A 25,064-nucleotide genomic window follows, 5' to 3' on the forward strand; every position below is an offset into this window, starting at 1 on the left:
GTAATGCTAAAGACAAGAAGAAGGCAAATACTGTAATCTAGTTAAAACATGTGTTTCTCACAGGGAGATAGGTGAGCAATTCGGACATTCCTTCACGGATGTGCTAAAAGTGAACAAATAAACACACTGTAGATAATGAGAGTGGGGTTAATCACTGTGGGAGGAAAAAAAAAGTTACAAAGGAGTTAAAAGGAAGGCTGAAACAAACTGGTGATTAGAATCAGAAGGGGCACCCGGGTGGCTCAGTCGGTGAAGCGGCTGCCTTCGGCTCAGGTCATGATCCCAGGGTCCTGGGATCGAGCCCCGCATCAGCCTCCTTGCTCAGTGGGGAGCCTGCTTCTCCTTCTCCCTCTGCTGCTCCCCTTGGTTGGCTCACTCTCTGTCAAATAAATAAAGTCTTTTAAAAAAATCAGAAGTATCAGTATCAATTTTATGTTCTTGATGTATACAGGGGGAGAGAGAGAGAGACAGAGATATGGATGTGTGTATATGTGTGGGTTGGTAAAAATACATCAATTTCCCAGCTCTGTCCACTGAGAGAGCCCAGAAGCAGAGACCCCAGGAGCAATAAGCACCCAGGTATTAGTTTCTAAGCATCCTTCATAATAACATCAACAAAAGGGTTTCTAGAGAAATAGTTGACTGCAGAGCTGAGGCAGAGAAAATACAAGATGAACCTGTAATATTTTTTTATTTTTTAAGATTTATTTATTTATTTTGAGAGAGAGGGAAAGAGAGAGAGGGGTAGGGGGGCAGGGGTAGAGGGAGTGGGAGAGAGAAACTTAAGCAGACTCCACACAGCATAGAACCCGATGCCGGACTGGATCATGGGACCCTGTGATCATGACCTGAGCCGAAGGCAGACGCTTCACCAACTGAGCCACTTAGGCGCCCCTGGAATATCTTTTAATAAAGTAAGGAAGTACTTTGGAAAGGATGGGGGCATGCTGACAGGGCACAGAGTGAAGCTGAAGGAGTTCTCATTGGCCAAAGTTGGAACAATTTGAGCAACAGAATAAATGATAGTGTTGTATTATAGCACATATAATAAAATAAACATCCATTATTCCATTCTGATAGAAATAAACACTGAATACTAACTAAATAAATAAACAAGTGAGGGAGAAGGGCGCTCATGGAAATCATCAATAGAAGATTATCAATGGCGCTATGACAATTTTAATTTCCGGTTTGGGATAATTGTGCCATAGTAGATGTGAACGTCAGGGAAAGCTGGATAAAATATCCATGGGACTCTCTGTATGAAGTTTGCAAAGTTTCCTTAAGTCTAAAATGATTTCAAAATAATTTAAAAAAATTACTGATGTCTAGGTCCCACCCTGTGAGGTAAGGGGCTCTCCTATTTTTGAGCTCTTGTTAATGCCAGGTATACTTTTCACACTTCCTAATTTACACTTTTCACACTTCCCAATTTTCACACTTCCCCCCATTGTGGGGGACAGCCCACGGTGAAGGGCGTACCGGAGAATGCGTACCAGGAAATGGAAGTTCGGACATGTTCAGAGAGCCCCACCGTCAGAGAGGAGCTGAGATTCGTCTGCAACCAATCAGCACCAAGGCCAGGCTCTCCCCGCTTCCCCGAAGGGAGAGAAGAGGTTGTCAAAGAAAACTAGAGATGGAACATGGAGAAACAATGGTCTGGAGCCCCGTTGTAAGGAATGTGGACTTTATCCTAGAGGCCAGGACTTCTCAACTCTGGCTGCACAGCAGATCCATCCAGGGAGCTTGAAAAACTGTTATTACCTGAGTCCTACTCCGGCTGGTCTGAGCTGGGTCTGAGCTAGGGCTCAGGCTTCGTGTGTTTACGGTCTCCAAGTGCTTCTGATGCACAGCCAGGTTGAGATCTCTCTCTATCCAAGAAGAGCAGCAGCATCATTTCCCGGAATAAAACCTGGCCCTGGACGCCTGGGTGGCTCAGTCGGGGAAGCGTCTGCCTTCAGCTCAGGTCATGAGCCCAGGGTCCTGGGATTGAGCCCCGCATCGCTGAGCGGGGAGACTGCCTCTCCCCCTCCCTCTGTGATCTCTCTTGCTCTCTCTCTCAGATGAATAAATAGAATAAAGCCTGGCCCACCGTCCACCCCATGTCCCAGCTGTAGAGCACGGCCCTTACCATGCAGATGCCTGGCTTAGGGTGGCGGGCAGGGGAGCTGTGTCCCAGGGGAGCCCTGCTTTGCACCTTTCTTCCCTGATTCCAGCAGGAGCACCCACGTTTGTTGTCCTCTGCTGGTGCCACAAGATGCCTGACTCTGGGATGAGCCCGACCAGCCCACTCTCACAAAAGGCTCTGGTGCCAGACGGCAGGAGTTCCGATTGGGGCATTCTGGTGCCAGCTTTCTCTCGTGGTCTTCATTCCACCCCTGTTCCTATGGCCAGTTCTCCACACGGGCCCTTAAAGTGTGTTTAAAACAGAAAATAGCTCCTGTTACTCCCCTGCTCAAAACTCTCCAAGGACTCCCTGACTTAGGATGAAATCCCAAATCCAAAGTCCTGGCGGCAAGATCCCGCGTGGCCAGCCTCCTGGCCACCTCTGTGTTCCTTCCCTACCCCTTTCCCTGCAGCTCCCTCTGCTTTAGCTACCTGGGCCTCCTCTCCCTAGTCCTCCCGCAGGCCACACGCACTTCCTCTGAGGGCCTCTGAACATGACGTCCCAGCTGCCTGGACGGCTCTGTCCCCAAATGACAGCTGGCTTGCTCCTTCCTGCGGTCAGGTCTCTGCTCAGGGACGCCTCCTCTGAATGGCTCTTGCAGCCACTTGCTCTCCCCGTGCCATATGTTAGTCTTTCTCTGTAGCACTTCTCACACCCTGGTTTTCTATCACACGTGTAAAGTCTGGTTTTTGTTGATGGTGTGTCCCCTTTGTCACGGGGCAGGCTTGGGGTAGTATCCCTTGCTGGACCTGGATCCAGGCCCAGCTCTTGGATGGCCCTCAGTAACTCTTCTGAATTTTGTGCATATGTGTGTACATCTTTGTGTGTGTGTGCGTGCGTGTATGTGCGCCATAGCCCAGGCCACTCTGCCCTCCTCCACCTGGAGAACCACTATGTATCCTGTCGTGGTGACATGAGCCTCTGGCCCCACAGCAGATGGACGTCCATCCGACAGCAGCCTGCAGGACACCGAGCTGGGGCAGTCAAAGGTCTTGGCTCCTTAGCGCTCATCAAGACCAGTCTCTGGGGCTGAGGAGGACTCCCCAGGGGCCTTGGCCTTATCCTGGGAGGAAAAAGGAACCCCTGGAAGGCGAGTGTGACATTCTTGTTATGGGTGGGATGGGAGATACAAATTGTGAACTTCGAAGAGTAAAAGTAATGTGACCTCCTTGTGTCCCTTAAGCAGACGAGGCAGGACAAATTGGTAGCGTAAGAAAGGAGGAGGAGGCGGTGGGTCTGCTGTGGGTCATTGTGGGTGACTCCAGAAAGAAGACTCTGGTGTCCCAGGCCGAGGCCGGCAGGGTCGCTGTCTCCCACTGCCCCTCCTGCCCAGCACAGCTGACCGAGCTGGAGTTCTGGGCGCCTGAAGAGTCCCTCCCTGATTCTGCCAGGCCTCGGGGTCGCACGGGCCTTGTGGGTTTTCACCAGCTTGAGGAACCCCCTGGCTTCTGGGATCCTTGGGATTCTCTGCCCAGGAGGATGTGAGGACTCACAGAGCTGACCCATAACAGGGGGCCTGGCACGCAGCAGACTCCAGGGGAAAGGGACTGTCGTCCCCGTTCAGAAAGCCTGCCTCACACCTCACACACGACTTCCACGTTAATCTCTGCCTCTCCGCCTCAGGCAGCCATCCCATCATTCATTCGCACAGCATCTCTCACAAGACTGCTGGGCGTTGAACGCTGTTGGCAGATTCGGCAAATACAAATGTAGGATGCCCAGGTAAATATGAATTTCCGATAAACAATGAATTTTTTTTTTAGTGGAATATGTCCCAAATGGTGCATACATACCCTATTGGGATATGTTTACAGTAAATATTATTTGTTGGCTATCCGAAATTCAGTTTCAGTTCAGATACAGCACAGTTGTATCTGCCAACCCTAGTTTTGAGGAAAGCCATGGCGTCCCCCTGGTGCTGTTGGTCTCTCCCTCCCTCTCTCTCCACAGTGCATTCCCCAGAGGGACCTGGCCTGTAACTGAGTGATGAAAACCTCTGTTTCGCACATGGCCTGGGCTGGTCTTTGAGAACACTGAAGAAATGACTCAGGCTCGCTTGTGTACCTATTATACTGACAACGAGGAAATGGTCATTAACAACATTTAATTGTCTAGTGCATGTGAATTGCCTCAAACACACCGTAGCTAGGGTCCTGTCCCTAAAGAGTTTTGGTTTCATGATAGGAAAACCAATCCCAGAAAAAAGGCCAGAATCAATGAGTTAATGAAGAGCCCTTTCAAAACTATGCAGATAGTCTGATATCAGCTGCTTAAATGTATGCACAGAAAAAGGGATGGAGGGAATACCTCCAAATATACTTGGATAATTATGGGTTGTTAGCCTATAACCCAAATGCCCTCAGTCTTCCCAGCTTGTGCAAATGAATGGGGTCCTGTTAACAAACACAATCAGAATGCCTGGTTTTCACTGCTGTGTTCACAGAGACTCCTGACCCAATGGCAATGACCTTCTGCCTCAGGTGTTTCTGAGAGTTTCCAGAGGGATATTGTCCAGTTGCTTCCAAACCAGTCTGCAAGCTCGAGTCCCCCATAGCGTCCCCCTCCACTTCCAGTCCCTGCTCTCGAGTGTGGGCCGTCACCTAGATGCTTGGGGAGCCAGCGTCCTCATGAAGGCTGGGGTGCTCAGGGTCGACGGGCTACTTCCATGCAGAGGTGAGAGAGCAGTCCCGCTCCGGACCCGCCTACCTCTGGCCCCCGCACTACACCACCTGCAGAAGGCCATCGGCACCGGCGCTGGGGCTCTCGGCGCGGTGGGTGGCTGGTAGCTTGCTCCAGAAATCTTGGTGCCAGCACCCAATCTTGCACCAAGGAGCTTCCAACACTGCCATCCTACGGGTGACATCTTATTTTTCAAAAGAAAAATGAACACTTACAAATGTATTCATCATCTACATTTCAATTTTATTCTCTAGAGAGTTTAATTCCAAAAACGACTGGAACGTCAATGGACACAGTGACCGGCAGAAAGCCAAAGAGAGGAACTGACCTCCTGGAGACTTTTATCCTAGAATCAGGTACGAGTTGAGAGCTTTGCCCCGCAGAATCTTCATCTCCTCCTGCACCTTTTCTCCTGACTTCTCCGTTGGCTGTGCTTGTTCTTTGGCCTCTCTGCAGATCAGACACCCGACAAGGACACATTAGGGCACTTGGTGACAGCTCACCCACATGCGCCGGATGCTGGCTCAGGATTGCGGGGATAGTGAAGCCTGGAGGACTTGTTTTATTTTTTTTTTTAAGATTTTATTTATTTATCTGAGAGAGAGTGTGTTGAGCACAAGCAGGAGGAGGGGCAGAGGGAGAAGCAGATTCCCCACCGAGCAGGGAGCCCGACGCCGGGCTTGATCCCAGGACCCTGGGATCATGACCTGAGCTGAAGGCAGACGCTTAACCAACTGAGCCACCCAATGGCTCCTGGAGGACTTGTTTTATATGTTTTTATATAAGATTGATATCACATACATCTATTTTAAACTATACTTAGTGATAATTTAGTTACCAGTGAAAACACTTGGCTGGTAAGTGATTCAAACCTGGCTTCTGATGTCAGCTACACGAGTTTCTTAGCATGGCCAAGTCATCTCGGGGTCCTGGGATCGAGCCCCACATTGGGCTCCCTGCTCAGCCGGAGTCTGCTTCTCCCTCTCTCTCTGCCTGCCGCTCTGCCTACTTGTGATATCTCTCTCTCTCTCTCTCTGTGTCAAATAAATAAATAAAATCTTTAAAAAAAATAAAAAAATAAAATGTTCCCTGATACATGTCATAAAAATATTAATTGGCATCATTTAATGGAAGCAATTTTAAATATATATATAGGTGATGTCTCCCTTTAAAGATGTTAATGGTTGAGTGATACTGCGGAAACTGAGAAGTGTTGAATGATGTGTCAGCAACTGAAGTCACTCTCGCAGTTTCTTGGACATTTTATTCCCTTTAGTGGGTCTTGAGGGGGCTGAGATCACCACCAGGGCAGCAAAGGATCTCTTGGGTTAATTATACAGCTGTCGGGGGCACCTGGGTGGCTCAGTCGTTAAGCGTCTGCCTTCGGCTCAGGTCATGGTCCTGGGGTCCTGGGATCGAGCCCCGCATTGGGCTCCCTGCTCGGCGGGAAGCCTGCTTCTCCCCTCCCTCTGTCTGCCGCTCCCCCTGCTTGTGTTCCCTCTCTTGCTGTGTCTCTCTCTGTCAAATAAATAAATAAAACTTAAAAAAAAATTATACAGCTGTCGAGGGAGAACATATGATTCTTTGCATCCATGAAAACAGAATTTTCCAAAGACCAAATAGATAGTCTTCGTGGGAAATGAAACACCACTGATGTGTTCTTTCTGTTCTGTCCAAGTTCTGTGTGCGTGTCTGACAGTGAGGATGCTGGTAGCTCCTGGCTGAGGCTGAAGGAGGTGAGAAAGGGACCGAGCAGGGACGGAGAAGACAAAACTGAGCATCGGATGATGCTTGATACGAGCTGAAGAGAATTTCTGAACCAATGAACTTTCCAAAACCATCTAGGGGCTATCAACCTGTTGGAATACTCCCCAGCCAAGAAAATGATGATTATGTTGATAATTTTGACATGTGAAAAAAATGTACATAAAATAATCTGAACTGAAAAATGGGTGAATTAAAAATGCCATGATATGTCTATTGAAAGTGGGTCAAATGTATATGTATTTTGAAAAAATTAGAAGTGAATTTTTTTTTTAAAGATTTTATTTATTTGACAGAGAGAGAGATAGCGAGAGCAGGAACACAAGCAGGGGGAGTGGGAGAGGGAGAAGCAGGCTTCTCTCTGAGCAAGGAGCCGGATATGGGGCTCGAACCCAGGACCCTGGGATCATGACCTGAGCCGAAGGCAGCCGCTTAACGACTGAGCCACCCAGGCGCCCCGGAAGTGAATTTGATGTGCAGGAAATGCTTAGAGTTCACTGTTAGTTTATTTTCTAACTTCCCTTTCATTTAATAATAATTTGATAATCAAGTGGCATTCAACATTTACTCTGTAGCATAAAGGGTGAAAAACCACATGACAGCACGTGAACAGAGAGGGTACTGGGTATTTCTCCATTCATGTGGTAAGCCACTGTTTCTCCAGGGGTAAGTTTTGAAATAGAAAAAAAGGTTTTTATTTAAAAGTCTCAGTCTATTGTTTGAAAACTGAAACAAGATGCAATGCAAAGTGCATCTATTTGTTAAGGTATATGAGAGTTTATGTGTTATGGAGTATAACATGATATTTTATTGGTAATTACCTGAGCAAAACAGAGGCTCACTGAAATTCTATTTAACATTTTTATTTCCTAAATTTTCTCTTCCTAGAAACTGCTGATCAGTTTTCTGAGAAGTATTGGTTGCTGTAGGCTTCTGAAACCATCACAAACAAGCCAAAGGAACCCCACACTACTTTAAAACATGTGGGGGGGAATTCATTTCAGAAAAGGAAGGAGCTCCCAAAACCACTCCAGACAAAGTGACGAGACAAACTGAGATATTTATAACATATCTAAGAAAGGGTAATTATCCTTAATGTATGAGAGATTCAGAAATAGATAAGAAACAAATAAATGCTTCCTACAGAAAAGGCAAAGCAAACTCCTCATTAAAGAAGAAAAATAGTTGGTAAGCATAAGAAACTTTATTTATAATATCACTTGTAGATTTTTTCTTAATTTTAATTTTTTATTTATTTGACAGAGACAGAGAGAGAGAGAGCACACAAGCAGGGGGAGCAGCAGAGGGAGAGAGAGCAGCAGGCTCTCTGCTGAGCAGGGAGCCCAATGTGGGGCCCGATCCCAGGACCCTGGGGATCATGACCTGAACCGAAGGCAGACGCTCAACCGACTGAGCCACCCAGGCGGCCCTATAATATCACTTGTAAACATAGAAGTTAAAATTAAGACAACGAGAAGGTCCTTTTTAAATCCTATTCTAAAGAAGAGGAAAAAATGATACTTTTCCATGTTATTCAGGGCATTTGAATGTGGGCAGTCGTGACCTCTGCTGGTAGGAGGTATGTTGATGTACTCCAAATGGAATTAAATCATATACAGTAAAACCTTAATATGCACATTGATCTAGCATTTATGTTTCTAGGAATTTATCCTGAGGAAATAGTCCCTGATAAGTTTGCAAGGAATTATGGCACAAGGAGGTTGACTACAGCACTATTGGTAACAGCAAAACACTGAAAAGGGTTTACATTATCATCAGAAAAAGGTTGGTTAAATAAATTATGGTGAAATATAAGGATGTATTCCTATATTTATAAATATACGTTTATAGTATCTTGCCAAATATAAGTGCAGAAGATAAAAACAATATGAATAACACGATTAAATTTTGTTAAAACATATATAATAATATATAATCAATATAATTATATTAACAGTAATATATATTAACATATATGTTAAATAATATATGTATATATATATATATCAAATAAGTAAATATTTGGAAGACCAGACATCAGAATGTACAAGGTACAATAATACCTCTGGGTGGTATTATTATTTTTATATTTTTATTTCTAATTAAAAAATTTTTTTCTAAGATTTTTTTTTTTTTTTAAGTAATCTCTACATCCAACCTGGGTTGGATCTCTACATTACAACCCCGAGATCAGGAGTCACATGCTCTACTGACTGAGCCAGCCAGGAGCCCCTATTGTTTTAATTTTTTTATATTTTTCTGTATTTTCTGATTCTTTAATAATAAAAAAAGGCATTTTTTAAAAGAAAAAGAAGTTTCAAAAGCACACCTGGAATTTCAAACCTACAAGCCATATGAACTATATGTGGTTATTTCCATTACAAACATATTCATCGAAACTAATTTTGGGGGGCGCCTGTGTGGCTCAGTCGGTTAAGCGTCTGCCTTCGGCTCAGGTCATGATCCCAGAATCCTGGGATCGAGCCCTGCGTCGGGCTCCCTGCTCAGCAGAGAGCCTGCTTCTCCCTCTGCCCCTCACCCCGCTCATGCTCTCTCTCTCGCTCTCAAATAAATAAATAAAATTTAAAAAAAAAAGGAAACCAATTTTTTGAGGGATGATGACAATGTGTTTGCTTAGCTCTTTGGCCCCTGAGGGGAGAGGCAAAGGGAAGCATTCACATTTGCTGAGCACCCAGTTCACATCAAGCAACTGGCTCGATGTCCTTGTGCTGGTGTCTCATTTACCCCTCACACGGCCTGTGAGGGACACTGTATTTTCTGCACGGCATACATGAGGACACTGCGGCTCAGTTACTGAGGTGTAAGCAACTTGGCTGGAGACCTCACATGTCGTAAATGGTGGGGCTGAGACTTGGCCACAAGTCTCCTCTGGCTCCAGAGCCTGGGTTCCTGATACCGGACGAAACTCATTCAGTTATCAATAACAAACAAACACACCTCTGAAATTAGATGATAAGCAAATGGAAAAACTGGGTTCAGTTTTTAAATGTTTGCCTGCCAACCACACTTGAGAGAACGTAATTGTGCATAAAATTAGATACACACCTCTCTCTTTTTTAAGCCCGAGATATTTAGATTTGGACGACAGGACAATTCTGTACTTCATGTAGGACAAATTCTATCAGAAGGCTGCCTCTTCCTAAGGCATTAAAGCATCCACTTACTTCTCCTTTTTGGTGTCCGTGTGGTCCACCATAGGGAATTCTGCTTCAATCATTTCTGGAGTCAATATAACTTCTATATTCTGTTCGCAGAGCTCACTGAAAAGGAAGAAGAGGCTTAGCTGGAATGGGTTTTCCTTCCCAAAATAAAATAGAGAAATATTGTGATCGTTAAAGAATTATGCAATTCTTGCGGCTTTCAATGTTAGTTCTGCCCATTTTGTAGAGCCTATGTTAAGAGAAGCATAAGGCTGATAAACTGCTTTCCACAAACAACGGCAGGAATCACAATAACCAGAGAGTAAAAAGCAATTTTTAAAGTGGGGTTATAGAATTTATATTCTTTTCAAGTGCACATCGTGTATTTACCAATGCTGACCGTATCTTGGACTGTAAAGAAAGCGTTACCCTTGGAAGCGGCAAAAGCTGTTCCAGTCCCCAGCGATTGAAAACTAATGATTGCTAAGCAGCCGCATGCATGCTGGTGCTTCGCAAGCATCAATTTCCCGTGAGTACTTTCCTGTCTCTAAGGTGCGGATAAGAGCAAGACCTCATCATGGGGGGTAAATGACACTGCATGCAAAGCCCTGTGCCCGACACACAAGTAGTGCCTTGGTAAATGTTTGTTACAATTACCACCCTCGTCATCACCATCAGCATTATCTCCTGTAACTGACAGCTCGCAGGAAATATAGGTTCTATTATTCTCATTTTGAAGATGGGGAAACTGGGTCACGATGGTCCCCACATCAGTGCTGAGTGGGGGAGGGGTCAGCTAGGCCTTGGGCTGCTGGGCATCTCCGCATGGCCCCGCCAGACAGGACCTGTTCCTCTGAACCTCACGCAGCCGGGTACCATTCCTCCCTGCCTCCAGCATCCTCACTGGTGTCCTCAGGCAGTGGTTTCAATAGAAGGCGCTCCAACCTTCCTGGGGGAGGGGAGGGTTCGGAGCTTCAAATGCTCAGGTATTGCCAAGTGTTACTGCGTGTGGGCAAGTCTTAGAACTGGATAGACAGCTCAGATATTTAGGATTTCACTAATTGATTATTTATATGGAAAAATGTTGAAATGCGCACAGTGACAGGAGACTCAAGGCTGTTGGATGCTCACCAGTAAAATGAAACGTAAGCACCTTGGTTTGGGGCCTAGAGTTTTTATGCCTCTCCAAATCCCACCCTCTTTTAAGTACTAACCCAAGCCCCCTGAGCACCACCTCTGCTCTCCCCTCCCTCGAGCTCCCGGAGCACCTACCCATCAGCGAATGCGAGGCCGCAGAGACCATCTACTCCCCACCACGAATCTGGCCTGCTATCCCCTAGTCAGGGCTCTGGGAGGGTGTTAGCCTTAACTCATTTGGGTGGCAGACCTGGGCACTGTGTGCTCTTCTGAAAGCTCTTGCAGCACCTAGGGCATTTTTGTAGAACAGACCGCATTAGAAACCAAAGGTGAAAAAGTACCGTTCAGCTGTTTCCAATCTGTCTTCTTCTGGCAGGGCGTCGAGAAGGGCAGGGACATTTTTAGGAAGCATGACTAAGTTGAAGGAATCACAGCTGTGGAAGAATCACACAGGCAGCCGAGGATAAAGGTTCACATTCGCAGTCTTGGGATCTTTACCCAATTTGCTAAAGCCCTCATACTTCCCCACTGGGGAGGCCGTTACTCTTCTGTCCCTCACTCCTGAAAACCCACTCCTGTTTCCCTACGGACAAAGGCAGGCGGTGTGACAGGTACCAGTCAAATCCTAGAGGATGTAGCCAAATAAGCCATTTGCAGAACTTTCAAGCTGGTAGTGTCTAATGTTATTTCTTGGGGGGCACAAGGCAGTATTTGGATAGTTCACTTTTCTTAATATTTCCCACCCATCTTTACAGTCTTTCTTAGTTGTTCTATTCAAATTCAAACCTTCCTCCCCACCCCCTGATATATTATTTGGTATTATATATTTAGAGCTTTATATAAAAATTCCCGGGAATCGAGCACATTAAAAGAATTAAAATAGGGAGAAAAAATATTATTAGTTTAGAAATTGGCAGCAGACTTCTGTTTCAAGATGGTAGAACAAAGACGAACCATGAGAGACTATGGACTCTGAGAAACAAACTGAGGGTTCTAGAGGTGAGGGGGGTGGGGGGATGGGTTAGCCTGGTGATGGGTATTAAAGAGGGCACGCTCTGCATGGAGCACTGGCTGTTATGCACAAACAATGAATCATGGAACACTACTTCTAAAACTAATGATGTAATGTATGGTGATTAACATAACATAATAAAATAAAATTTAAAAAAAAGATGGTAGAACAAGCATTTGCTTTTTTTTGTCTCAACTACTTAAAAACTTTTATTTTTTTTTAATTTTTATTTATTTATTTTCAATTTTTTAGAGAGAGGGAGAGCATGAGCCGGGAGGGGCAGAGGGAGAGCAAGAGAGAGAATCTTAAGCAAGCTCCATGCTCAGCGCAGAGCTCCATCTCATGACCCTGAGATCATGACTTGAGTCAAAATCAAGAGTCGGACACTAAACCAACTGAGCCACCCAGGCGCCCCTACTTATAAACCTTTTAAAGGAATAAAAATTGAACACACAACAAGGAAGAAGAGGAGAAAAAACAGACATGGATAAAAGTTTTCAACAGTTTTCTGGAATAAATTTTGGAAGCTGGGAAGAGTGTTGTCTCATGAAGAAGAGTACACAGTGACAGAGTGTAGATCACACAGGAAGGAAACCGACCTCCCCCCAGATCCTAGAAAGATTATGAGCTGAGGGTAAGGCAGGAGGCAGATGTGGAAAAATAGGGGGGTTAATTGAAGCCTCCTTGGCATGTGCACATATGTCTTTGATGGGGCGCCTGGGTGGCTGAGTTGGTTAAGCACCGGCCTTCAGCTCAGGTCATGATCCCAGGGTCCTGGGATCGAGTCTCACGTCTGGCTCCCTGCTCAGTGGTGAGTCTGCTCGTCCCTTTTCCCTCTGCCCCTCCCCCCAGCTCGGGATCTCTCTTGCTTGCTCTCTCCCAAAGAAATAAATAAATTCTTGAAAAAAAGAAAGCATGTTATTGTTCTACCTATTCAAAAAAAAAAAAAAAAGATTAAATCAATAACAGAGGAGAGGGAAAAACCCCAAATTGAAAGCAAATTGAAGCAAATAATATTTCACATGGATTCCATAATCATAGAAGGAAAAAGAAAGAAGAAAAGAAAGAAGGAAAGGAAGGGAGAGAGGAAGGAAGGAAAGAAAAAGGAAAAGAAAGCACTAATCCAAGAAACTTATAAATACAGTATTTGACTATCTAGTCATAGTTTGGGTGGGATGTGGGTACAGGGGGCATTGTAAATGAGCCTGAACTCTATTTATCATGCTTGTTTATTAACATGGTTATAGGTAAAGCAATTGTGAAACTACTCTGGACATTCTATGAAACTGAGTAATGAGTAAATGTGTTAGGAGCCAGGGAACTCACAGTGGCAGAAGGAACATACAAATACAGAATGGGGTCAAGTAGGCAATAGCTTTATGGATGTGGGCTGGAATTATAAGCATTGGTGTGAATTCGTCATTTCTGAAATGTGTGTGTGTGTGTGTGTGAGTCTGGCTTGTCTGCTGAGGAGGCCAAGAATTAATCCACCCAGTAGCAATGTGTCCTCCTAGCACCCAGGTTTTGGTTTTAATACCATTCCTCACTAAAGGGAACCTGGGCGCCACCACTCTGGGACTAGTCCTATTTATTGACTTCCTGACAAAGCACGCAGGTCCTACCTGACAAGCCCACTGCCACTTTAGAGCGCGGTGGTCAGGGGGGATTCCTGCCAAGCAGGGGTACTGAGAGGTGGAAAGCCCGGACCACTCCCCAGAGAGCAGGCTGGTCTGGGAAGACAGCCAGGCAGCAACCAAGCATTCTTCACGACACCAAACTTATCCAAGTTTTAAATTCTGAGACCATGTTCCTCTTACTTTTGCGTGTGTGTGTGTTAATTTGTTCTTCTGAAATTGAAATGATGGAGACGGTAGATGGTTGTTGGGCACTTTGTTTTGCTTTCTTTTGTTTTAATGCTTTTCTTGGCAAAGCAAAACCCTGAAGGTCCTAAAACAGTTCTCAAAATTCTTCTGGATAACACTATATGTTAATTAACTGAATTTACATAAAATAAAATAAATTCTTCTGGACATTTTGCCCGTCTATAAAATCTGAAAGTCGGGGTGCTACTGGATTAGATAATTTCTTCTTCTGTCGCTGCTGATTTGCAAGATTTTTATGGAAGTCCTAGAGAGACTCAAGTTCTCATTGAATTTATTAAAGAGCAAAGAAGCCAAGTGAGCTGTTTCGATTATTAGGAATACAAAAATGACTTGGAATAAATAAATAGTAAATAGCTATATCGCATGGTTTGACAACAAACACATAATTCTCAGGGGCAAAGGAAACATCTCATAAGTAATAGGTAATTTATTCAAACAAAATGACTGCAAGGAGGAGGTATCCATCATTAATGGATTTGTAGGAACTTAAGAAAAATTACCATTATTATTTTGTAACTGCTTTTAAAAATAAAAACAGGGTCTAGAATCTTACATCCTGGAAGTCCATGATATGGAAATGTAGAATCCTCTCTTGATTTTATCATCTGTTATGCAATTACGGTTTATTTTGAAACGAATTGGCCCAACAGAGCACTCAGGCACAGAAGTGGAAAGTAACAACTCATAGCTGGAGAGTTTTCTTTAATTCATGTAGAATTCATGTTTAATTCATGGTTAATTCAAGCCCAAGGTAACTGCATGCTGCCAGCTTTTTGAAAGAACAGCCTCAGGAGATTTTTCCAAGGACATTGCTTTGGAAAAAAAAAAAAATGGGATTTGTCCCCCCTTGATTCTTGAGACCTGTGCATGTTACATGCTGACAGCTGGTGGCCACTTTTCGCCATTTATCCTTTTGTCATTTTGTTTATTCAGTCTCCGGACTGTACCCCACAGCCAGCTACGCCTGGTTTACCAAGTACGGGGGTGGGGGGGATGGGGTGGGAGGTGGAGGGGTGAAGCGTCCTCACCCCCACAGCGAAGGCAGGCGGGTGGCAGACTATCGCCATCTGGTGGCAGCAGAATCACCCCAAGGTTTAGTGGCTGGGGGTTGGGGGGTAGAAGGGCAGGTAGTTATTAAGGATGGTGCGAGACGCCTCACATCATCATGTCCCTCTGATCCTCACAACAGCCCGGTGGGGACGCCATCGCTGTCCCTGCTTTGCAGACCAGAAAGGTATTGTTCAACAGGCTTCAGTAATAAGTAACTCGCCCAAGGACACGGAGCCGGTGACTCAGCTCATGAGGAACAGGGGCGGTCTCCAAGGCCCCCCAAGATGTTCATTCTCTCTACAGTTCCACTGTCTCCCCTGATTCTGGAGCTTTCAGATTTTAGAAATACACTCAAGTGAAGAGCAAAGAGGCTGAGCTTCTTCTAGATGGCTCCAGGAGGGATGAAGCATGGATGAACCCACAGAAAAGGAACTCGTATTTTTTTGGAGCTCCTACCGGGTCCCAAACCCCAGGTTGGGGTGCTTTTTGCTCGTCTCCTGTTAAATGTCCAGGCAGAGGACAGCAGCTGGGAGGGCTAAGGAAATAGCCCGAAAGGGAGGGCCTGTGGCAACGCCTAGGGAAGGGAGGCTGAATGTTGCTTAATTCAGGAGGAGCTTTTCCTCTGGCAACGAAGGAAGAAGTACAATTCAGTGTTCTAGAGTCACAAACTGGCTTTCAGGGATCCCCTCAAATGTCTGGGGAGGGTGGGTAGATAGTGTATACAGGCTCACGGCACATCCAGTGGGCTTTCTTACTCCTACCAAAATGAAAATGTCCATCCCCTGGTTTTAATGGACAAGAGGACTGGGAGAAGAGGCGGAGGAGTGTGGCTGATGTCACACAGCTCCCGCAGGCCAGGGGGGCACTCTGGGGAGGGAGGGGCTTGAGTTCCTGCCTCAGAGGACCCAGGAGAAGGGGGGGGATGGTATAGAGCTCACCTACTGATCCCACATAGTGGCAGAGCTCAGGTTTCCTTGGGGGTGGGCCTCATTTTGGATCAAAGGACTTGAAGGAAAGGTGACTGCTGATGGCCATCATTTTGGATATGAGTCACATCCACTCGCCAATAACCTATTTAACGATGTTTGTAAGGACAACCGACTAAAGAAGCAAATTCGGAGGCTCAGGAGTGGATTTCTGACCAGCCAGAGTCCTAAAGAAAAGGCATCAGACTCCTTGTTTGAGATCTTAGGGCTTTGAAGAGGTGCTAAATGAGCAAACTAGCAAAAATGTGTTTACTCTAGATTTCTTCTTTCTTTGGTCCAACAATATGCTCATCTGCCTGTTCTGTTTCTGCAGCTGAGCTCCGTCTGTGTAGGATGGTAGCCGTGGGGCCTCGCAGACAACGCTAGGCTGCCGCACAGAGAGAAGTAGCTCCACCGGAGTTGTATATGAAGGGCGCAGAAGGCTAATTTTGGCAATTCAAGAATGTTAAAAATTGACCATGAATATTTCAGCTGAATTATATGGATTGGTTGTCCATGTTTATTGAAATATGGACAATCAGCCACTTGTGATACTAATTTTTTTAAGAAGTCTATCTCAAGATAATTCAAAATATGGGGCACCTGGGTGGCTCCGTTGGTTAAGCATCTGCCTTCGGCTCAGGTCATGATCCCAGGGTCCTGGGATCGAGCCCCACATCAGGCTCCCTGCTCAGCGGGGAGTCTGCTTCTCCCTCTCCTGCTACCCCTCCCCCCCACTCATGCGCTCTCTCGCACATGTGCTCTCTCTCTCTCTCAAATAAATAAAAATTTAAAAAAAGGACAATTCAAAATATGTGGATCAGTGATACATCATCATACTTCTCTACCTAGCAAACTTCCCTAAAATCCTAAAAGTAGGATTTGACACAATATTGACGGTCACCTTTGAGGGTCACAGCCTCTGTAATCTGTGGGGCAAACATACCTCTGGGAGACGAATAGATGAGCTATGGCATACCTCTGTGTTGTCTCTGTCTTCGAGGTTTCGGGCAGGGATGAGAGAGTCAGGGGCTGGAACTTCTTCCAGTGCATTATCCCAGGAATAATGTCCTGCAGTGAAAGCCAGGCACGGGGTCCCACATGTAAGGGAACTGTTTGGTGAGGTCAAGTCTAGGAAGGACTTCTATTTCATTCAACTGGCTTTTTGGCAATCTTCAAAGTTTAGCTCCAAAGTATATAATTCCATTAAGTTCGACTGAATTTTTCTGAGGCTAAAAGACAACTTCTCTAGCAGAAGACATCAAACAATTCCATAGGGAACTAAAGTAGGGACGAAGGAGAGATTTTCTTCCCCCTGATTCATCAGGCACACAAGAAACTGGGCCTGGTGATGGAGGACAGATCGGGCCTTACAATCTGTTTTGTGAATGTGACGCGAAAGCGACATTCAAAGCAGCATTCGCACATCAGATGGCATTCCTGGCAGAGCCAAGTGCCTGCAAATGCACAGACATGCGAGGGAGGGCGCTGTCAGGGGACACCAGCTGGGCTGAGTGCGGGGCCAGACGGGGACTGGTGGGAAGTGAGTCTGGACAGGCAGGCAGGGCACAAAGGTCCTGTGGGCCAAGCCGATGAGCTTGGAGCCTCTCCCTTGAGCCGCGGGAACCACTGAGGGTTTTTAAACTGGAAAACAATGAGACCCGATTTGTGCCGAGGGAAGGCTTTCAGGGAGGGCCCACTGCACAGTGGTGGCCCATGGGGTGAAGTGGGAGATTCGCCTGCTGTGTGGGGCAGACTGGGGGGTCCGGTGATGGGTAGAAATGGGGAAAGAAGGAGAGGGAGGGATCCCAGGGACATGGGTCCCTGCACAAGAACATGTAGATCACAAAGGCAAGTGGGTAGCCCAGGAAGAGGAGGTGGTGTGAGGTGTGGTCGGCAGAAGCAGGGCAGAGATAATGATCCGTTAGGGACTTAGTGAGTTTTCAGGGCCTGAGGGCCACCTCCAAGAAATGACTCTGGCCATTCAGGTCAGGCCGGTCATCTCAGGGGAGAAGGAATTCTCTGGAACCTCTCCCGTACTGTGCACCTCGTCCATTCTGATATTACACTTGTTGGAGTTGAACAAAGAGGAGGTGAGATCATGGGGTTTCGCCTGGCATGTGATCATTTTTTTCCATGGTGGAAATGGGACTAAAAGGAGTATTAGGCACAGCTTTCGAGTGCAAAAGAAAGAAGGTTGAAAGAAGGGCCACATGCAGCCTGCGTGGTGGGGTACGGACAAGACAAGGGCAGAGCCGAGGCCGGCGGTATGAGAAGGTACGATTCCCTCAACCCCAGCTGTGCCCCTCCATCCTTGCCCCCCTGCCCTTCCCCGCAGCCCCAGGGCCAGCTCCGCCGGCGAGCCTGCCGCTGCCATTACCGTGTGATGGAGAAATTGCTTTTGGGTGAGAGGAATGCTGGACCCCCTGTGGGACTCCCTGATGAACTTGTACTTGGGGTGAGGGCACAGATGGTAATCTATCAGGGTTTCTGCGTAGGTCAGAGGGTGCTTCACAGCAAATAGTCCTGGGTTGGGATTCTGCAGGAGAGAGAGAGAGAAGAAAAAAAAAAATCCTCTTTTGTTTACCGGTTTGTAAGCCAGGCCAGGCAGGCGACAGCCAATGTCACCCATGGCTCCCGCTAGCACTAACACTCTGGGTCCCTGTCAGCTCGTCTGGGAAAGAGAAGCCGCTGAAGAGAGTGTTCTTCAAACTGGCAGTCACAGTCATTCATAAAAGTCACTCTTCTGGTTTAAGAGTTTCAGTACACGCCATGTGGATTTACTAAGTTCTCATGGATAGAAGTACCACTGAAAGCAGGGCTTAAAACCTCTTCAAGTTCTGTATTTATGTCTACATTTGATGGATTAGGGGAATTTATTAAATAAGCAAACTAGTTTTAAAAAGCAAATAAGCTCCTGGTTTTGAAAACAAAATTAGCTTCTTAAAAACTACTTTACCAACAAGACGAAGAAGAGGGTGACATTTGATAGGCAGGAAATGCCAACATTTAATATTGTTTTGGTAATGTTTTTAATTCAGGAAGGCTCCATTTGTATGCAGTATCTGGTTTTAAGGGAGAGACTGTTTTTTCCTAACTTTCCAACAGAACTGATAGAGGCCCAGAGCGACTACATCAAAACACAAAAATAGAAAGCCTTTTAATGTCCCTTCTGGGGTTAGTCCAGCAAACCCTACTCTTGTCCCAACACAACAACGGAGCTTCTGCCCCTCACCGCTGTTTCATATCAGATGTTTAAGAAGCACTAAGTTGGAGTTTTGTTCTTTTTGTTCATTCATATGATTTTTTTTTTTTTTTTTACAAAACAAAACTCCACATGGCTTATAGAAACCCCATCTCCCTGCCAAGAAACAAATGTCTCCCACAACGAAGAAAATGCAGCTCGACGTGGGGGGAGGAGCACTACAGCACCCAGATGCCGGGAGTGGGAGAGCCCCGAATCAAGTGTGGTCCCGTCAAGAACGCTGTGAGAGTGTCTGCTATTGGTGCAGAGGCTGACCTGCGGCTAGAGCCAGGGAGCAAGATGGGGAGGGGGCCCTTGCCTGGACTTGAGGATACAAAGGAAGGCAGAGGGCAGGGAGAGGAGGATGCCCACTGACCAAGTCTGCATCGCCCACAGCAATGGAGAAACAAGCAAAGCCCTCAGGGAGCACTTGCAGTTGGAGGAAGAGTTAGGGTACACCTCCACATATATATGTTTGACAGCAGCAGATTCTTTTCGGGTTCCTCAAAGCACTGCATGGGGGTGGGGACAGAGACAGAAGAGAATGTAAACATTGCATTCTACCCCCTGGAGCTCAAGGGAAGACCCCTTGCTCAGATGGGGGCTGGAGGGTGGGAAGGGAACCAGGTGAAAGGTGGGGGCCCTAGGGGGACAAAGCAGGGGAGGTCTGAGAACATACAGGAAGGTGGGTGAGGAGGAAGGAGGGCAAGGAGAGAGGTGGCGGGGGACTTAGGGGACATTTCCCGTTCCAGTGTATTATGGAAGGAGAACCCAAGGACAGAAGACAGAGTGAGCACTCCCATCCTCCCTGGGTGGACCAGGTCCTCTGCATAATTACACCACAGAGATGCCCAGAAGTAGAGCAAGGAGAATTTTGGCCACCCCCAGCCAGGAAGTGGGGGAGACCGGCAGGACTGAAGAAGGGAAAAAGGAGCACAACTCCACTTCCTGGGTAAGGGGAGTGACTGGAGTGTAACAATCTGATAACTGTTGACTCCCACTGCCAGGAGTCTCCCACCTCCCCAAGTGATGAAAGGCCAATCAGGAATGTGCCTGGGAAGGGACTCCAGAGGGAACGGGGGAGGAGAGACCTAGACTCCAGCTAGGCTGAGTCTCCCTGAGACTAAGAGACGGTGTGATGGGGGAGGGGCTGGCTGCCCCCAAGTCTGGTGGTGATGGGGGCAAGATGCACAACACCGGGGAGGGGAAGTTAACTGCATGGCCTTCAGGAGTATCCCCTATACTGAGGGTGTGTGAAGTTGCTGTGTGGCCAACTCTCTCGATCTGCCTTGGGCCAAGCGTACTGAATGAAATATTTTTGGAAATGTCAATATCACTGTCTTTAGTAGTTGTCATACTTCAGATTCCCCTGGGTAGCCATGGCTACCAGAGTACGTGGTCTGAGTGGTCATTCCATAATGATTTTAATTTTCCTCAAACTAATGCATGCATGTGGTGACTCACTCAGGCTGGAAGGATGTGATGAAAAGCAATGGGACTCCTGAGGACACTTCTTGTCCCCAGGCCCATATCCCAGAGGCTGTTTCTTTCCATTATTTCTGAGTTTTGTGTCTCTGATGGTCACTACTCTAAACATTATGCTTATTCTTCCATTTCTCTATTATCAACCTCAGACAGACAGTATCCATTGACTCATTCCCATGCAAGATAAGGATTTTGCTCATGTACACAAATGCTCCTTCCAAACTTCCTCCTTCCAATTTTGAAAATCACATTGTTATTTTTAGTTCTGCTGTGAGTTACCTTTGTGACTTGAAATGATGCACTACTACCCCTATTTCTTATTTCATCATCTTTAGGTGTGTATTTCAACTCCCCACTCCTGTGAAATGAAAACATGACCATTCCTAGGCTTTCTTGTACCTTTCCTCCTCTCTTCCACAGTTTTGCTTTTATGTTATGGAGATTGTCAACATTTGCATTCTGGAACCACAACCAAGACCTCATGCTTTGTTCACAAGTTGTCTTTGAAAGTTGGAAACTAGTAAAGAGCTTTTATTTTGTCTTAACTGTGTAAATATATGTCTTTCTCAGGCCAAGTAGAGGCTCAGATTAGTTTTCTGTAAAGGTTCAATATCGGGTCACTGATAGGGAAGAGTTTTAGTAGCAAGGCTAAATGGATTCTGTTTTTTCTTTTATTTGCCATTAACTCTTTTTTGTTTGTTTGTTTGTTTAGAGGGGCAGAGGGAGAGGGAGAGAGAGCATCTTAGGCAGGCTCCATGCCCAGCATGGAGCACAGTGAGGGGCTTGATCTCACAACCCTGAGATCATGACCTAAGCCAAAATCAAGAGTTGGACACTTGACCAATGGAGCCACCCCAGGCCCCCCTGCGATTAACTCTTAAAAATCACATCAAATTTTAGTTTGGTTTAGTTAGTATCGATTTTTAGTTGATTTAGTTGATTCCCCTCCCCCAAGAGTTTATAATGGCCTTTCTTTTTTTGCTTGGATGATGTACCTTTATAAAATCCTTGAATGTGTCAAGGATTTATATTGTCTTCAATAAGCTATACTTCACAATGTTAAAAAAAAAAAATCCTTGAATATTTCCATCCTCTCAACTGGACTGTTAGTGTGTGGAGTCTACCCTTCCCTCTATATTTCTCTCCCAGAGCACTTTACCTTTCCTCCTCCAGGCTGAATGCACGAATATCATTCCAAGACTTTGCTATAATACTTTACCAGTTGTGACATGTATTTCTTTCCTTTTTTCTTTTTCTTTTCTTTTCTTAGGGTTTCCAAATTCCTCCTTTTCTATATAGACAATAATTTTGTTTGTGAATAAAGATAGTTTTGTTTCTTCCTTTCAAATCTGGATGCCTCTTATTTCTTTTTCTTGCCTTGTCACACTGTCTATAGTTACAATCTTAAAAGAATTAGTAAGGGCACACATCTTTGGCTTATTCCTGATTTTAGGGGGAAAGCATTCAGTCGATTACCATTCAGTATGATGTTAGCTCCAGGTTTGTTTGCTTGTTTGATGTTAAATACATTTATTGTGAACTAAAAATATGGAATGTGGGATGCCTGGGTGGCTCAGTCGGTTAAACAGCTGCCTTTGGCTCAGGTCATGATTGAGTCCTGCATCAGGTTCCCTGCTCAGCGGGGAGCCTGCTTCTCCCTTTGCCCCTCCCCCTGCTTGTGCACACACATTCTCTCTCCCTCTCTCTTTTTTCTATCTCTCTGGCAAATAAATAAATAAAATCTTTAAAAAAAATAAAATATGGAATGGTTCACAAATTTGTGTGTCATCCTTGTGCTGGAGCCATGCAATCATCTCTGTATCATTCCACTTTTAGTATATGTGCTGCTGAAGTGAGCACAGCTCCAGGTTTTTAATAGATGCTCTTTATCAGGTCGAGAAATTTCCCTTCTCTATCTCAATTGCTGAGAGCATTTATCAGGAATGACAGATTACTTCTTGGCACCTATTGAGATGATCATATGTTTTTTCTTTTAAGTTTGTTAATGTGGTAAAGTATACTGAATTTTGAATGTTAAACTAATCTTGTGTTCCTGGCATAAGTTCCTATATCCTCATGATACATTATTTTTGTATGATGAATATAATTTGTTAATATCTACCTATCTATATCTATCTATCTATCTATCTATCTATCTATCTATCTATCTATCTATCTATCATCTATCTCTATGCTCATAAATCATGAAGGATACTGGTCTATCCTTTTCTTTTCCTGTAATGTCTCCATCTGGCTTTGGCATCAGAGTAATACTGACTTCTAGAATGAGTTGGGAAGTAATGTCTTCCATCTTCTGGAAGAGTTTTTGTGGATTTGGTATTATTTCTTCCTTAAATGAATTACAGAATTCCGCAGTGAAGGCATCTGCAGCTGGAGTTTTCTTTGTGGGAAATTTTTTAACCACAAATTCAATTTTTTAAATAGATATGGAGCTAGTGGAGTTATCTATCTCTTCTTGAATAAGATTTAAAGTTTGTGCCTGTTAAGGAATTTGTCCATTTAACTTGTTGAACTTACTGGCATAAAGTTTTTCATAATATTAACTTATTATCTTTTTTTAAAAATTTATTTATTTATTTAAGGGAGAGAGAGAGAGAGAGAGCATGAGCCAGGGGAAGCAGCAGAGGGAGAGGGAGAAGCAGACTCCCTGCTGAGCAGGGAGCCTGACGGGGGCTCGATCCCAGCACTATGGGATCATGACCTGAGCTGAAGGCAGACGCTTAACTGACTGAGCCACCCAGGTGCCCACTTATTATCTTTTTGATATCTGTAGAATCTGTAGTGATGGTACCTCTCTCAATACTGATATAGGTAATTCATGTCTTTTACCTTCCCCCCCCAATCAGTTAGAGCAGGTTTATCCATTTTATTGATGTTTCTCAAAAAAACAGTTTTTCTCTATTGTTTTTCTTTTTTTTATTTTATTGGTTTTCAATCTAATCTTTATTATTTCTCTTCTCTGCTTAGTTTGGATTTATCTGCTCTTCTTTTTTGAGTTCAAAGGGGTAGCTGAGGACATTAAGTCCCACCCTTACTTTCTACTGTAGGTGTATAGCATTATAAATTTCCCACAAAATTTTTTGTGCTTTCATTTTCATTAAGTTAAAAACACTTTCCAATTTTTCTTTTGATTTCTTCCTTGGACTATAGGCTGTTTTAAAGTATTTAATTCAGCTTCCAAATTTGGGGGGGGGGATTTTCTAGATATCTTTATGCTATTCATTTCTGATTAAATTTCTTCAAAGTCAGAAAAAATACTTCATCTGATCTGAATATTTTCAATTTTATTGAGCCTTGTTTTATGGCCCCAAATATGGCCTATCTTGACAAACCTATATATACTTAAAGAGAACCTTCATTCTATTGTTTTTGATAGAGTGTTCTAGCAATGACAATTAGGTCAAGTTGATTGATAATGGTATTTAAATCTTTTATATCCTTACTGATTTTCTATTTATTTGTTCTATCAATTATTGAGAGGGAGGTGTTGAAATCACCAACTATTATTGTGGATTTGCCTGTTGTTTTTTTTTTCCTTTGCCGTTCAATTAGTTTTTGTTTCATGTATTTTGAAACTATTAGGTGGATAAATATTTGGAATTGTTGTGTCCCTTGATGAACTGCCCCTAACCTTAGGTTCCTAACCTAAGGCATGCTCTAAGTGTTTGTGGAATTAATGAATTAATAAATAACTACTGATATTTTCCAAGGAAGTTTGAGTGTGACTCTGGAAAATTCCTATAATTCCTCTAGACCAGTTTCCTCACTTTTAAAATGGGGAGGGGATAGTAATGGTGAATCTGGGGGGTTAAGAGATTGAAGAGTGTTTTTCAAACCTTGCTGTGGGGTACCCCACAGTTTTTCAGGGACACCCTCCTCAGGAGAGCTCCCTACCCACTGCCATCCCAGCAAGTAAGTAAGACTCTAGGTATTTTACATATTGACTTTTTATGTCAAGTTTCAGCTGATTTGAGGGCTCTGGCACTAAATGAAGTTTGAAAAGCACTGAATTAAACATCCTGTGAGGTTATCCCAGCTCCAAGATTCTGAGTCTCCAAGGACCACTCCTCTCAGCCAAGGAGAATTATGAGAAAATGCCCCATAATGGCCAAAGCAAACACCAAAGATCTCAATAGGAAAGCAGCACAATTCAGAGGAAGAGTCCCTGAGGCAAACAACCAGGAAACAGGCAGCTTTCTGTCATAGCTCTAGCTCGTAGGTCGTAGCTCTCCCACTGACTGGCCGAGAGACCTTGGGTGTGACCATCAGCATCTCTGCTCACGTTAGAGATACAGATTCTCATTTGGAGATTCTCAAAAGGAGACTTTCTCAACTAGTATCTAAGGTTCTTCTTAATTGTGTGTATGTGTGTGTCCGTCTTTAAAAACGTCAACCATAACTTGGGCAACTACTGTGGCATTTCACTGATGATCCCACTGTTACATAGAACCTCATCAGATGTCCTGTCTGGGTTTCATTCATCTAGGACTTGGGTA

At 44.8% G+C, this 25,064-nt stretch overlaps 1 protein-coding gene and 1 non-coding gene across 7 annotated transcripts in view; both read right to left on the reverse strand.

Moving 5' to 3' along the window:
- Window positions 1-5,082: 5,082 nt before the first annotated feature.
- CFAP221 (cilia and flagella associated protein 221) overlaps window positions 5,083-25,064 on the reverse strand; it is a 90,329-nt gene continuing 70,347 nt past the window's right edge. For 4 of the 6 annotated variants that reach the window (XM_036079649.2, XM_036079643.2, XM_036079645.2 and 1 more), the window contains 5 exons: window positions 18,199-18,357; window positions 16,765-16,889; window positions 11,250-11,342; window positions 9,796-9,891; window positions 5,083-5,296 (listed from right to left, as the gene is read on the reverse strand). In XM_036079649.2, coding sequence (XP_035935542.2) covers window positions 5,188-5,296; window positions 9,796-9,891; window positions 11,250-11,342; window positions 16,765-16,889; window positions 18,199-18,357 — 582 coding nt within the window. In that variant the 3' untranslated portion in view covers window positions 5,083-5,187. Of the gene's footprint in view, window positions 5,297-9,795; window positions 9,892-11,043; window positions 11,197-11,249; window positions 11,343-16,764; window positions 16,890-18,198; window positions 18,358-25,064 lie in introns of all 6 variants that reach the window. The other 2 variants (XM_036079648.2, XR_004913231.2) reach the window with 2 other exon arrangements.
- LOC118527717 (U6 spliceosomal RNA) lies at window positions 22,302-22,407 on the reverse strand. Its single transcript, XR_004913236.1, has one exon. It is a non-coding gene; the product is annotated as a U6 spliceosomal RNA (small nuclear RNA).

Source organism: Halichoerus grypus, chromosome 4 (genome assembly GCF_964656455.1).
Source record: "Halichoerus grypus chromosome 4, mHalGry1.hap1.1, whole genome shotgun sequence".
Classification (NCBI taxonomy): Eukaryota; Metazoa; Chordata; class Mammalia; order Carnivora; family Phocidae; genus Halichoerus; species Halichoerus grypus.